We start from the raw sequence: 13,647 nt of genomic DNA, 5'->3' as shown, positions 1-13,647 counted from the left end.
GACGTTGTTGCCGATGATGTCTGGTGAGGACCTGCCTTACAACAGTCCAGCCTCTCTCAGCCTATTGCGAACAGTCTGAGCACTGATAGAGGGATTGTGCCTTCCTGGCGTAACTCGGGCACTTGTTGTTGCCATCCTGTACCTGTCCCGCAGGTGTGATGTTCGGAATGATCCTGTGCAGGTGTTGTTACATGTGCTCTGCCACTGTGAAGACGATCAGCTGTCCATCCTGTCTCCCTGTAGCGCTGTTTTAGGCATCTCACAGAACAGACATTGCTATTTATTGCCCTGGCCCCATCTGCAGTCCTCATGCCTCCTTGCAACATGCCTAAGTCACGTTCACGCAGATGAGCAAGGACCCTGGGCATCTTTCTTTTGGTGTTTTTCAGAGTCAGTAGAAAGGCCTCTTCAGTGTCCTAAGTTTTCATAACTGTTTCCTATCGTCTGTAAGCTTTTAGTGTCTTAACGACCGTTCCACGGGTGCATGTTCATTAACTGTTTATGGTTCATTGAACAAGCATGGGAAACAGTGTTTAAACCCTTCACAATGAAGATCTGTGAAGTTATTTGAATTTTTTACAAATTATCTTTGAAAGACAGGGTCCTGAAAAAGGGACGTTTCTTTTTTTGCTGAGTTTATAAATAGTATTTATACTGAAATAGTCAAATGTTATTGTCACGACTTCCGCCGAAGTTGGTCCCTCTCCTTGTTCGGGCGGCGTTCGAAGTCACAGACCTTCTAGCCATCGCTGATCCTCTTTTCATTTTCCTTTGGTTTTGTCTTGTCTTCCATCACACCTGGTTCCAATCCCATCAATTACATGTTGTGTATTTAACCCTCTGTTCCCCCTCGTGTCCTTGTGGGTGATTGTTTGTTGTAAGTGCTTGTGTACGTCTGTCAGGGTGTGTATTTAACTCTCTGTTCCCCCTCATGTCCTTGTGGGTGATTGTTTGTTGTAAGTGCTTGTGCACGGCTGTCCTGGTGTGCGTCGGGTTATGTACCCATTATTTGATTGTTCTGTTTTCCGGTGGTTATTTTGTTATTAAACTGCCCCGTTTGGAAACACAGTTTTTGCTCTCCTGCGTCTGACTTCTCTGCCGCCAGTACGCACCCCTTACAGTTATACTGAAATCTTACACTGGATTTATTTTTTATACTGAAATATTGAAATACTGAAATGTAATACTGAAATTGTCATTTCAGAGGTTGATGGTATTGGGGTCACTCACAGCTCTCGATCTCCAGAGTGCAGTTCTGCTCGTCCAGAGGGTACCTCCTCAGGTCCATCATACAGGCTGCCGTCGTTGTGATCCTGAGGTCAACACACACACACACACAAGGGCGAAGAGGATCACATTAACTTAAGCTTTACCGGAGCCCACACACACATTCTCCATCCATACTGTCTGCTGTGGATCCACCTTAACTTCTCATCTGTGCATGAAACCATATCATTTCAGTATAATGTTATTCACCATGACGTTATGATCTCCTGAACAACCACAGTCAAGTCCACAGAGAGAAAGGATATCTCTCTGTTCCCACTTGTAAGCAAGAAGAGCTGAAACTGAATACATTCCAGTATAGACTATAATTGTTGAAGAGAAACTACAACTGTGCCTCGATCTTTACTTATAGTGCTTCAGTTGGTATTAGGTTCAGCCCGGTAGACAAGATTACCTTAAGATATGACGACATTCAGAACCAGAACTCATCATTACTGTACACTCACGTCTCGGTTACTTTAGTGGACAGGTAATGTAACATCGGAACATTCCACATAGTAATGTCTGGAGATCCTACTCTGGCATTCCATTCCATACATTATCACTTACAGTTGGACCGTGGGTTTCAGGGTGAGTGATTGATTGAGTTGGGATAATAACAAGTGGACTGTGGTCCCGTATGGCTCAGTTGGTAGAGCAGGGTGTTGCAGCGCCAGGATAATAGGTTCGTTCCCCGGATCACCCATACGGAAAATGTACGCACGCATGACTGTAAGTCGCTTGGGATAAAAGTGTCTGCTAAATGGTATAGATATGAACACTAGGGACTTTGTCCTTTTGGTCAGGTCATGAGGTTGAATATTTTCGGTACAACAGCGATTGATCTTCCTCACGTGCCCTCGGCTTGAAGAAGTCAGAATCTAACCATGTTTGCACAAGTTGCTGAATTCCTGGACTCCGTTAGTGAAGCTGTGACCATTAAGACAGTTTAAGCTCCACAATCTAAAGCAATACGTCATATATGTCTTTATGGATAAGAATGCCAGGTATAGCTATACTGTCATCTCAGAAATGCATTACATCCAGACGAGTGTGTTCGTCAGAAGCTATTAGCTATTAGACAAGATGGATGATTCCACACACACACACACACACACACACACACACACACACACACACACGAAGTACAACCACGCACGTGCGCACACACACAAACACACACACACACTTATCCACACAAGCACACGCACCCACCCACACACCCACACACAGCTAATAACACAACTCTATATGAGCTGTACACAGGGTCAAGCTCATGCACCCACATACACACACACACACGTGTTCTTTAGAGGGGGTACATGAAACAGATTTACAGGATGTTAAAAGATCAGAATCAACGCATTGTATTAAATCCAATTGATATAAAACAACTACGTATCATTTAAAACTAAGCCCACTGCGAGTGATTAAAATGCAAAAATCATTGAATTTCCATGCTGGATGGCTCCATTTGGAAGAAAACCATGCATTATACATATTCATTATCCTGATGAACAAGTCAGGACTTGTCAAACAACAAAAGACCAATGGTTATGGATATTGAAACAGGGAATCATAACAAAGCAACAGCTGAGCTTGCGTCATCATCATCTATACATTCTCTTTTTTTTCTTCATGTTTTCTTCTCACCATATATCTGGAAAATAGATATTTCAACAAAGCATGACGATGTACACGCTACTGCACCAATATGTCGAGGGAAAAGCTAAACTGAGCCTATGGGAAGGGATTATATTTACTCGCCAAAAACATAGCAGCTGGTGGCCTAGAGGTGGTCCAGTGGTCTAAGCCACTGCCTCCGGAACACAAAGATCACTACAGCATGGTTAAAAATCTGGTCCGCTGCTATTTTTGGACTCTCTCCGCTATTATTCCTCTCCGTCTATGCTATCCAATAAACAGACATAAAAGAGAGGAGTGGGAATGCCCCACTTCTTCAAAAACACATTTAAAACCTAGCAGCTCATACATACCACACAGCATTTATTACTATAAAATAATCAAATAAAAGATTGTGATATCCCTTCAAATGAATCAGTCTTGGACGCATTCATCTAGAACCCATTGATTCCACTGCTTTGGAACCCACCTCAGGCCGTAGAGCACTGTTCCATCCGGGTGGAGGCGGATCATGCGGTTCTTGACCGTCACACCGTGGACGAAGGACTTCTTGTCATTCAGGAAGTAGGTGTCAGGGACCCAGAGTGAATCTGCCACCCGGTTATCCAGGGTGAGGTTCAGTGGGATCCCTAAGTACGCCAGCCTCTTGTCCCTCCAGTACTGCTGGAAGTACATGGTTAAAGTGTAGTCCTGGAAGGAGATGAACATATGGTGATGTTAGTATACTGTAGTATATTCACTTCCTTATTTTTGATTGACATACAGTGCCTGTGTGTGTGTGCGTGCGTGCGTGCGTGTGTGCGCGTGTGTGTGTGTGTGTTTGAGGCTGCACCCCATAGCTCTGAGAATGATTGTGGATAGGCCTATTTTGGGAGGAGAGATGAGGAGTTTACAGTCACAAGCTGTCAGAATGGTGACGGGTTAGGTTGCAACGTGGTGGCACACAGTACTCTACTCTGACCCATCCCCATGCCAACCGAACTGGTGTTCCAAATGTTCTCTCCACCCACTCCACTCCGCCTCAATTACCGACCCTCTGTGTCAAAATGGCCGCCGCAGTAGAAGGCTTCCCACCAGGCAGCAGGAGGTGTGGCATGGCTGTGTGTGGCATGGCTGTGTGTGGCATGGCCGTGTGATTCAGCCACAGTTCTAATGGTGATTACACAACAGCCATACTGTAGGCAGGGCCAGGCTGTACCAGGAGTCTGTCCAAGTGGCTCCGCCACACACTCCAAAATACCCGACAGCAATGTGTTTCTCTCTCTACGCCAGCAGCACTGTTATGAGTGGAGCCAACCACATGGTCTCTGACTAAAGCCAATTACATTGTGTGGTATTGGGTCCAATATTTCAGTGCACAGCCTACTCAGTCCTTGCATCTCGCTATGGAGGGGAGCCAGAGGCAGGACGTCATGCCAATTGAAACTGAGGGGGCACGTACTCCCTCCATCTGATCAGTTTTTAGGATAAAGAGATACAAAATGTACACTAAGTGTATGACTCTCTACACCTCCAACCAGCTATTCAATGATGTCCCCGGAGATTATTTCAGGTATTACAAGATGGGAGTGTTCCAGGGGTGAGAATTGTAAACCAGTCAGGGATGTAGTTTTAGATAAGTCTTTACATGAAAGAGCATGAATGATTTAAATAACCACAACCACTGTAGCCGGGTCCTGCATTCAAAGCCGCAGCTGCCTTGGAATTCTTATAAATCTTGCACGGGGACAATCACAGAGCATTTCAAATAAAGGAGTAGTTGCTCACCTTGAATCAGACAGTTTATCACACTGATGCTGTCATGCTACAGTGGCAATTGTGGTGATCTCCTTGAAGGAGGTATCTGCACTTTCAGTTCCGTTCAAAGTATCAACCTGGAAGGACTGAGGGGAAGGCTCTTTGCATGTTTACTGCACACTGTTTAGCTGTGTGTGTGTGTGTGTGTGTGTGTGTGTGTGTGTGTGTGTGTGTGTGTGTGTGTGTGTGTGTGTGTGTGCACGTGTGTGTGTGCGTGCTTGTGAATAGACTTTAATCTATTTTCATTCAATAACGCACCCTGTAAGGACTTATTAGTCATGGTTGTCCATATTACTGTGATTTTACTGATACTACTTTCTCCAAGAAAGCTTTTTTTTTTGTCATTCTGTAATTAATTTAGTGACCTAATGTTACTGATGACACTGGATGTGTCCCAAATGGCACCCTATTCCTCACATAGTGGGCCCTGGTCAAAAGTAGTGCACTGTATAGGGAATAGGGTGCCATTTGGGACACAGGCCCTGGTGGGAGGTGAACCTGCTCTTGTTTGGTGGCGTCGTTTATTCAGCCTACAGTGTGTGATGATCCCCTGCATACTGACCGACGCAGTAGCCTACTATTCTCATTTGTCATTGCATCTGCTCCCCGTCTCCTCATTATCAAACTAGCTTATCATGATCATGCTTTCACACAAAACCACTCTTTATGGAACCGGCACCATCCCACCAACAACATCCATAATTCTACGGTCACACGCCTTTGACGTAAATCTGTGTACTTTTAGTGCATTTACAAATGGGCTCCTTATGACATGGTGCATCCGTAGAAAGATGAATGTGTGCGTAGACCCCAAGGTCATTAGCCAATACAATACCAACTGATATTGTGAGAAGCTATGTGAGGCTTATTTGCATGCGGTCCCCACATGCCGTCATGTACTGTATGCACAAACGGTCCTTAGCTATATATTATCATACAGATTCACGCAAATCAAAGGAGATATTTATAGTGCAGTGGCAATAGTCAGCCGGCAGTTTGTGACAGTCTGATCGCAAACATTCTCTACGTTAACTACAGTATGTCGCTCATAGCTCATCTGAGGTCTCTTAGCTAAAACACCTCTGGATAGTGTGAGAAATAATAGCCACCTTGATAACCATAGTAGCCATCAATGACAGCATACTAAGGCAAACAGCGATAACCTACAGGAACAGTGATCCTCAAAATTGCAAGTGCAGTTATAAAAACAAATCAATGCAGCTAATTCGGGTTATACATGATCATCAATTATCAACCAAAACTCAGTAAAGAATCATTTGACGCAGTCGGTCATTTTCAAAGCAAATTCCACAGCCCCCCCCCCCCCCAGAGATTTTTTCTTGGAAGCCCATTTTCCACTGCGGGAAATCACCCTCTCTCCCCACTTCTGTAGTGAACCTCAACAGCATGTTAAAAATAGCATGCATGGCCTCTGTTCTACTCTAAGGGCCTTTAGTAGTAGGAGCTGATTACCCCAGAAATGATCTTACATACGCTTTGAGAGGGGAGACCCAGAGCCGTATATGGAGATGTAATGGATACTAATGGCTTCTAAACACACAGAGCTTTGGCCGCGATAACAATGGATCTCTCTGTACGTGCATTAGTGGGGTTTGATAGATAAATCAGGATTAAAATGGTGATAAAAGGCTTGATACAGGATTTACAAGTGATTCACAAGGGGCAGGAGGCGACCAAGAATTACACAGAAGACTGAAGGGATAAATAACTGCCTGTGTACACAGACACAAGCAACATGATATGATGCTGGGCCAAAGCATTGCACCGGAAATGTGGGCACTTATCTTCAGCTTTTGCCAAGCCCAAAAGAAAGCACTCGCACACACCCAAACAAACACACACACACACACACACACACACACACACACACACACACGCGCTCTGTAGACTTTGTAGAGGGATCATGCTACTGCAGAGAGCTGGCTTCATGGATCAATAGAATCATGTCCGATAGCAATCATAAATGATAAAGTGGGGGTCAGCGTTGAAGCATAACCCCATTACTCCTCTTTTAACTCTCCTACAGCACTCTGGGAAATACGGCCTTAACTTCAGGAGACCAATTGCCTCACAGCCCCTAGCAGACCTGCCAATATTCATAGGGGTTATAATGGTGCACTTCGACATCTGGTTACACATAGTCCCTGATGGAACGTTAAAATGAACCTATATGTAAATTCCAGGGTCAGTATGGTCTATGGGCTGTAAAAAGGGCAGGATTTCTTCAGATAGACACAGTGAAAAGCAAACAGTTATGACAGGAACAGTTGGAGAGAGGAAAAATCTCCACTTCATATGCCAGATTTTCTGCACCCACACACCCACACACACTCTGCAGAGGGACTTGTACTGACGGCTGGTTACTCGGGCTATCTCAGAGTGAATTCAAATCGTTATCTATTTCTGCAGTCCCTTGTGGGTTCGTATCTCCTCCATACAACACACAATAAGCGTGTCATACAACAACAACAACTTGACTGAAGCTACCCTACAACATTTCTTCTCTTTCTTCTCCAGTTGCCTATGATTCAACTAACCCGAAATGGACAGTAATTTAAGTAAAAATCTATTGTTCAATAAACTGCGGAAATATAACAAAGGAAGTGCACAGTGGCCATTCAGATCGTTCATCAATTTTCTTTGGTCAATACTGTTTTTCAAGTTATAACATCACCTGGGTGCAGTCAACACACAGTCATATAGTTAGTGCTAGTAATTACCCCAGTTCCCATGGTAACTGATGGCTACGGCTATGACAGTCTCTCCCCTGCCTCCTCCATGCAGTGTTAAGAGTAGAGAGAAAACATCCCTCCGGAAAACAAACTGCAAATGTAGCCATCACTGAGGTTCTCACAGAGAGAGAGAGAGAACAGCTTATTAACCCAAGATCACTGACTATACACAAAAGCAGTATTTACCTACACATGTAGGACCAGCCAGTGATTTAGAGCTAATTCTGCCATTTCAAAGATATAGAGTCCCCACGGGACTACATATTATCTTCAAAGAGATTCTTCTATCAAAGGGAAAAGAGGAGCATCTCATTTACACATTTCTTACAGGCTACTTCCATTGTTGCGGCGCAAAAGTGCCTCCTGTTCCAAGGTAAACAACTGTCCCTGGTTTCAGGAAGTTCAAAGCACATTAATGGTTTACTTGGTCGGGTTACAGTGCTTACTAGAACGACCGGAATCACTACAAGACCAGGGTCCGTATGTGTCGAGTATCACAAAAGGAGGAGTGCTGATGCAGGTTTAGGTCCTCCGTGTCAACGTAACCTCATTTGTTATGATCTAAAGGGCAAAACAGATCCTCGATCAGCATCCTGAGACGCATGAACATCCTCCAGGGTGACTATTACATCATCCAAAACTTGTTGTCTTAATTGAACATCATCCAGAACATTCATTATGTAATCAGTGAATTCATTAGTTCATCTTTTCCTTCTATTTGTCTCACTGTATTTTCCTTTTTGCGTCTTGTTCTTGAGAATGTCACGTGTATGAAAAACCCGAGGCATGGACTGTTCTCCGTGCTCCTGTGCTAAATTTAAATTGATTAGAGGTATTACTCCATTACACTGCAGTCCATTGATTATTTATTGCCATTACCATTTGTATGCATCTATTTATCCTGCTACCAGTCACTATTACACTATTACATTGTCAGAGGAAAAACCAAGCCATGAGGTTGAAGGAATTGTCCTTAAAGCTCAGAGACAGGATTGTGTTAAGGCGCAGATCTGGGGAAGGGTACCCCAAAATTTCTGCAGCATTGAAGGTCCCCAAGAACATGATGGCCTCAATCATTCTTAAATGGAAGAAGTTTGGAACCACCAAGACTCTTCCTAGAGCTGGCCACCCGGCCGAACTGAGCAATCGTGGGAGAAGGGCCTTTGTCAGGGAGATGACCAACAAACCGATGGTCACTCTGACAGAGCTCTAGAGTTCCTCTGTGGAGATGCGAGAACCTTCCAGAAGGACAACCATCTCTGCACTCCACCAATCAAGCCTTTATGGTAGAGTGGCCAGACTGAAGCCACTCCTCAGTAAAAGGGACATGACAGCAAGCTTGGATTTTTCCAAAAGGTACCTAAAGACTCTCAGAGCATGAGAAACACGATTCTCTGGTCTGATGAAACCAAGATGGAACTCTTTGGCCTGAATGTCTGGAGGAAACCTGGAACCATCCCTACAGTGAAGCATGGTGGTGGCAGCATTATGCTGTGGGGATGTTTTTCAGCGGCAGGTAGTGGGAGACTAGTCAGGATCGAGGCAAAGATGAATAGAGCAAAGTACAGAGAGATCCTTGATGAAAACCTGCTCCAGAGCGCTCAGGACCTCAGACTGGAGCAAAGGTTCAACTTCCAACAGGACAATCCTAAGCACACAACCAAGACAATGCAGGAGTGACGTTGGGACAAGTCTCTGAATGTCCTTGAGTGGCCCAGCCAGAGCCTGGACTTGAACACGATCGAACATGTCTGGAGAGACCTGAAAACAGCTGTGCAGCAACGCTCCCCATCGAACCTTACAGAGCTTGAGATGATCTGCAGAGAAGAATGGAAGAAACTCCCCATCTTTCCCAAATACAGGTGTGCCAAGCTTGTAGCGTCATACCCAAAAAGACTTGATGCTGTAATCGCTGCCAAAGGTTCTTCAACAAAGTACTGAGTAAAGGGTCTGAATATTTATGTAAATGTAATTTTAATTTTATTTTTTTTATCTATATATATAAATTAGCAAAAAAATCTAAAAACCTGTTTTTGCTTTGTCCTTCTGGGATATTGTGTCTAGATTGATGAGGGGGGGAAACAATTTAATACATTGTAGAATAAGGCTGTAACATAGCAAAATTTGGAAAAAGTCAAGGGTTCTGAATACTTACATGTATATCCTAATACACTTTTTATGTATAAACCCACCTCAACCACTCCAGTACCTCTGCACATTGAATAAAGTACTGGATCTGACCTGTATATACAGTATTTGCATTCTATTATTTATTTAACTCACATCGTAGTTATTTAAAAAAAAAAAAAAAAATTGTTATCTATATTATTATTATTATTATTATTATTATTATTAACACTGCATTCTCAAAATAAGAATTTCACTATACCGTTTCACACTTGTTGTATCCTGTGCACATGGCGAATTAACGTTGAAACTTGAAATGTGTTGGCGCTGTCCTAAAGTGGCTTCTCACCTGAAGTGCCTGTCCCAGGTAGGGGAGCAGCCCAGAGATCATTATTTCTGATAGAGACGCGAACAGCTGCTGTGCACATGCTGCGCCACTTTCCAGTATACACACTGCACAGGCACAGTTGTAAGAAGTTGAGCCCAGGCATGTGTATTCACAGACAAGCCACAGATGCATGGGGTGGTAAAGGTGTGTGTGTGTGTGTGTGTGTGTGTGTGTGTGTGTGTGTGTGTGTGTGTGTGTGTGTGTGTGTGTGTGTGTGTGCGTTCATGAGAGAGAGAGAGAGAGAGAGAGAGAGAGAGAGAGAGAGAGAGCGTAAGAGAGAGGTAGCGAGCGTAAGAGAGAGATAGCGAGCGAAAGAGAGAGAGAGATACAGAGAGAGAGAAAGAGAGCTTGAGAGAGTAAGAGAGAGATAGTGAGAGAAAGAGAAAGAGAGTGAGAACTTGAGAGACAAAGAGAGAGAAAGAGAGTGTGAGGGAGAGCTGGGGAGAGAGAAAAAAACTTATTTGAAACCCTTATTCAAGGTTTCAAAGACCTCTCTGATGAGAACAAACTACCGGTCCTGTAGGGGGAGGACACAGAGAGCTGTGTGTTGGCAGCTCACTACATTGCTGCCTGCCATAAGATGAGGTACATTGTCTGTCAGACCAACCATCCCTGCTCATGTCCTCTATGCCATTGTTATTGTTTATTTTGTTATTTTGTTTATTGGTTATTTTGACCCTTGATTATCGTTGTTACTGTTGTCCCGTTGACAATAGATTATTACTTTTTTAATGATGTTAATATTGTAAATCTCCAAGGTAAGCTTTGGCAATATGTAGATTGTTACTTCAGGTCAATAAAGCAAATTGAATTGAATTGAGAGAGAGAGAGAGAGAGAGAGCGAGATAGAGAGGGAGAGAATGCCCATGTCTAAGCTTCTAATACTCCTCTTTGAAGTGCTGGAGTTGCTGAACATACTGTACCTTTCACTTTACTTTTCACTTTTCAATAACTCTAATTGTAGGACATTATTGCATGATTTTGAATGAAAGTTTACGCATTACGTGAATCCCAGGAGAAACATATTCAAGTACTATATGAAAGTGAGCAAAGCAAAAAACACAATTGTGTGAGTCCCAATGTTTACAGTAATCGGGGGGTGAGTTCACTCACCATGTTGACTTCGGATACCATGTCTATGCTCGCCACATCTATACTCATGCCAACTGCAACAGGGGCCCCTGTAATGCAAATGCAATGGTATCATTTACAATGACAGTGAATTAAAAAAAATGGCTGCAATATGAGCCCAAGATGAGCGAATCTGCATAGTAAACATGGACACGCTGCAACATGGTTGCCCCACTTTTGAAAACGTACCTCCAAAGTCTGGTCGAAGACGAATATCATATCCCTTTAGTAGTTTGTCCACCGTCTCTTTCACAAACGACATGTTCCCTGGTTCATTCACGCTGAAACAACAACAAAAGGATAGCGTTTACTACAAAATTGCACGTTCGTTTTTCCGTCACACTTTTACTAGAGAAATCACTCACCTTTGTGCGCAGCACACGACAGCTACAATCACTGGTGCTGAAAGAACACTAAATAATTTTCCACTCAGAAAAGCCCACATTCCTTACTGTTTTGGTGAAAAAAGTGCAACGCAAAAACGGTACAATGTGTTTACAAATCAGAATATTCCATTGGCAAGTTCTCGTGGAGGAAGTCGTTGGCTTTTCAGACCGTTCAGATCTGTTCGGTTTGACATCCCTCGTATTTTGGATTTCTCTCCTCTCTCTCTATGCAACGGGGAGACATGAAGGAACTATACTCCTAACTGAAATGTATATTGGCTACTGGCAAAGACTCCACCGGTGGAGGCGGTAAAGGTACTTGCTTGGATTGCAGCCAACCCCTCTCACTCCAGATTTTCATCTAATTGACCGTAAACCTGAATATGTTCTAATCCCAATAAGATTTCACATAATGGGCCAAATAGATGTAGGCCTAGACTGAATTGCTATACCTGTTGCAACGTGTTATAAGAGGTCTATCTCCCTTCCTCCAAGTCCTATTCAACAATCAAAATCGACCACTCGAGCCCGTGGGGACTGTCAGTCTAACTGACTGACGTACTTACCTGGTATCATAGATTGCAAACAACTTCTTGTTTCCATCGACTGCATTCCTGAGGGGGAAAAACAAGAGGAAATATGACTCAGTAGAACACTTTCATTTTCACCTGCACAGTAACACATGGTGACTATGATTTATATATACGCTGATAACTCACACCTAGCAACATACAACGCAGTGTAAAGTCTGTAATTGAGTCAATTTAGTTTTAGGCGTCGCTATAGCAGCTTTGCAGTGGGTAATTTGTTTTTGGACCATGAGATGTTCTTATAATAGCACACACTTGGCATACTCTCTTTCCCAAACACTGTACGTGCTTTATATGATAAGCCTTGCACTTTAGGAATAAGTATTTTAACAGGCTCAAGTTTGTTTCAGCACCGTGGACAGCACCACCCGATGTCATTAATGTAGGGTCAGAACGCGCTATGGGAAACGGAGCTGTACAGTTCAAACGTGGGGCTGAAACACCTTAGCACCACTTATTAAATAACTCACATATACCTGGCAATTTACAAGACAGTGCGACATGTGTCTACTTGGTGCAAATAATTCACGTATTATAGATCTGTCAAACTGAACTGTCAACTATTGATTGTAAATGTAAAATGGTGTAGAAATTGAATAGCGTGCTACAGGAGAGTGAAATATGATTAGTCAGTATAATGTTGTCAAAAAATATGGAGTTAGAGTACCCTCTTATGGCAATTGGTATAACGACTTTGTTTGATGTAGGCTAACTGTAAAAAAACGTGTTTTTTTTCAGTAAGATTGTGTAATCACACCTTTTGATAGACATTGATTTATTGCGGTCCTTCTTTTCATATTTGAGTGCGGTCATTCTCGATTTCCTCTGATCATTACCGTAATAATTCTCATTGATGGACCTTAGGCTGGTGAGTCATCGTGGCATAATAGGTCGGGGTCGAAATCAAAGGCAGTACTCTGGAGGCAGCGGTACCATGTGCATTAGAACTATAATAAGCGGTACTTCTCTTTTCAACAAAGCTGACGCATTTCCCACTGAATGAGAGAAAAAGCTAGGTAAACAGAGGGGACCAAAATTGGACATGTAGGTGAATAGGTATACTATTTTATTGGGTCCTTGGGATATAGCCTTATTTTTTTTCTCTTCTGGATGGATCAACCCAATGCCCCTCATTGATTAAATTGATTTCGACTAGACAGCTAATTAGCTTGCGTGAGAGGATGGCGTTTTATTAACTAACCACAGCAATATGCATAGGCGAGAGTAGCTTACAGTGGCAAGTAAGATAACAGGGCAAAGTTAAGTGACGCTTGGAGTTCCTGGAGGATCGTTTTCACTGTCGCACCTATGATAACGCACCGGTTAGCAAATCGTTGCAGTGTGTGCATGTGAGCAGCAACTGGAGGTGAGTGTGTTTTCTGACTAAGATGGGGCGCCGGGCCGCTAGTCCGCTCTGAGTGGACAAATACCTTGAGACTAAGGGTATGTAACACGAAAAACGTTGTTGTCACAACCGAAGATGAGGGCTCGGCATTAAAACCTCTCATCTCCAAAAGGCGCGAAGGAGGTGGCGGCACAAGACGCAAACATCTGCTTGATATGAG

The 13,647-nt window shown here is 43.3% G+C and overlaps 1 protein-coding gene across 1 annotated transcript in view; it reads right to left on the bottom strand.

Moving 5' to 3' along the window:
• LOC115129733 (gamma-aminobutyric acid receptor subunit beta-3-like) overlaps nucleotides 1–13,647 on the bottom strand; it is a 52,368-nt gene that overhangs the window by 15,355 nt on the left and 23,366 nt on the right. Inside the window, exons 2-6 of the mRNA XM_029660401.2 lie at nucleotides 12,059–12,106; nucleotides 11,296–11,387; nucleotides 11,089–11,156; nucleotides 3,380–3,600; nucleotides 1,231–1,313 (exon numbers count right to left, since the gene is read on the bottom strand). Of these exons, the coding sequence (XP_029516261.1) occupies nucleotides 1,231–1,313; nucleotides 3,380–3,600; nucleotides 11,089–11,156; nucleotides 11,296–11,387; nucleotides 12,059–12,106 (512 nt within the window). The remainder of the gene's footprint in view (nucleotides 1–1,230; nucleotides 1,314–3,379; nucleotides 3,601–11,088; nucleotides 11,157–11,295; nucleotides 11,388–12,058; nucleotides 12,107–13,647) is intronic.

This window comes from Oncorhynchus nerka, linkage group LG5 (assembly GCF_034236695.1).
Source record: "Oncorhynchus nerka isolate Pitt River linkage group LG5, Oner_Uvic_2.0, whole genome shotgun sequence".
Lineage (NCBI taxonomy): Eukaryota > Metazoa > Chordata > Actinopteri > Salmoniformes > Salmonidae > Oncorhynchus > Oncorhynchus nerka.
This window is presented reverse-complemented; position numbering and strand designations above follow the sequence as displayed.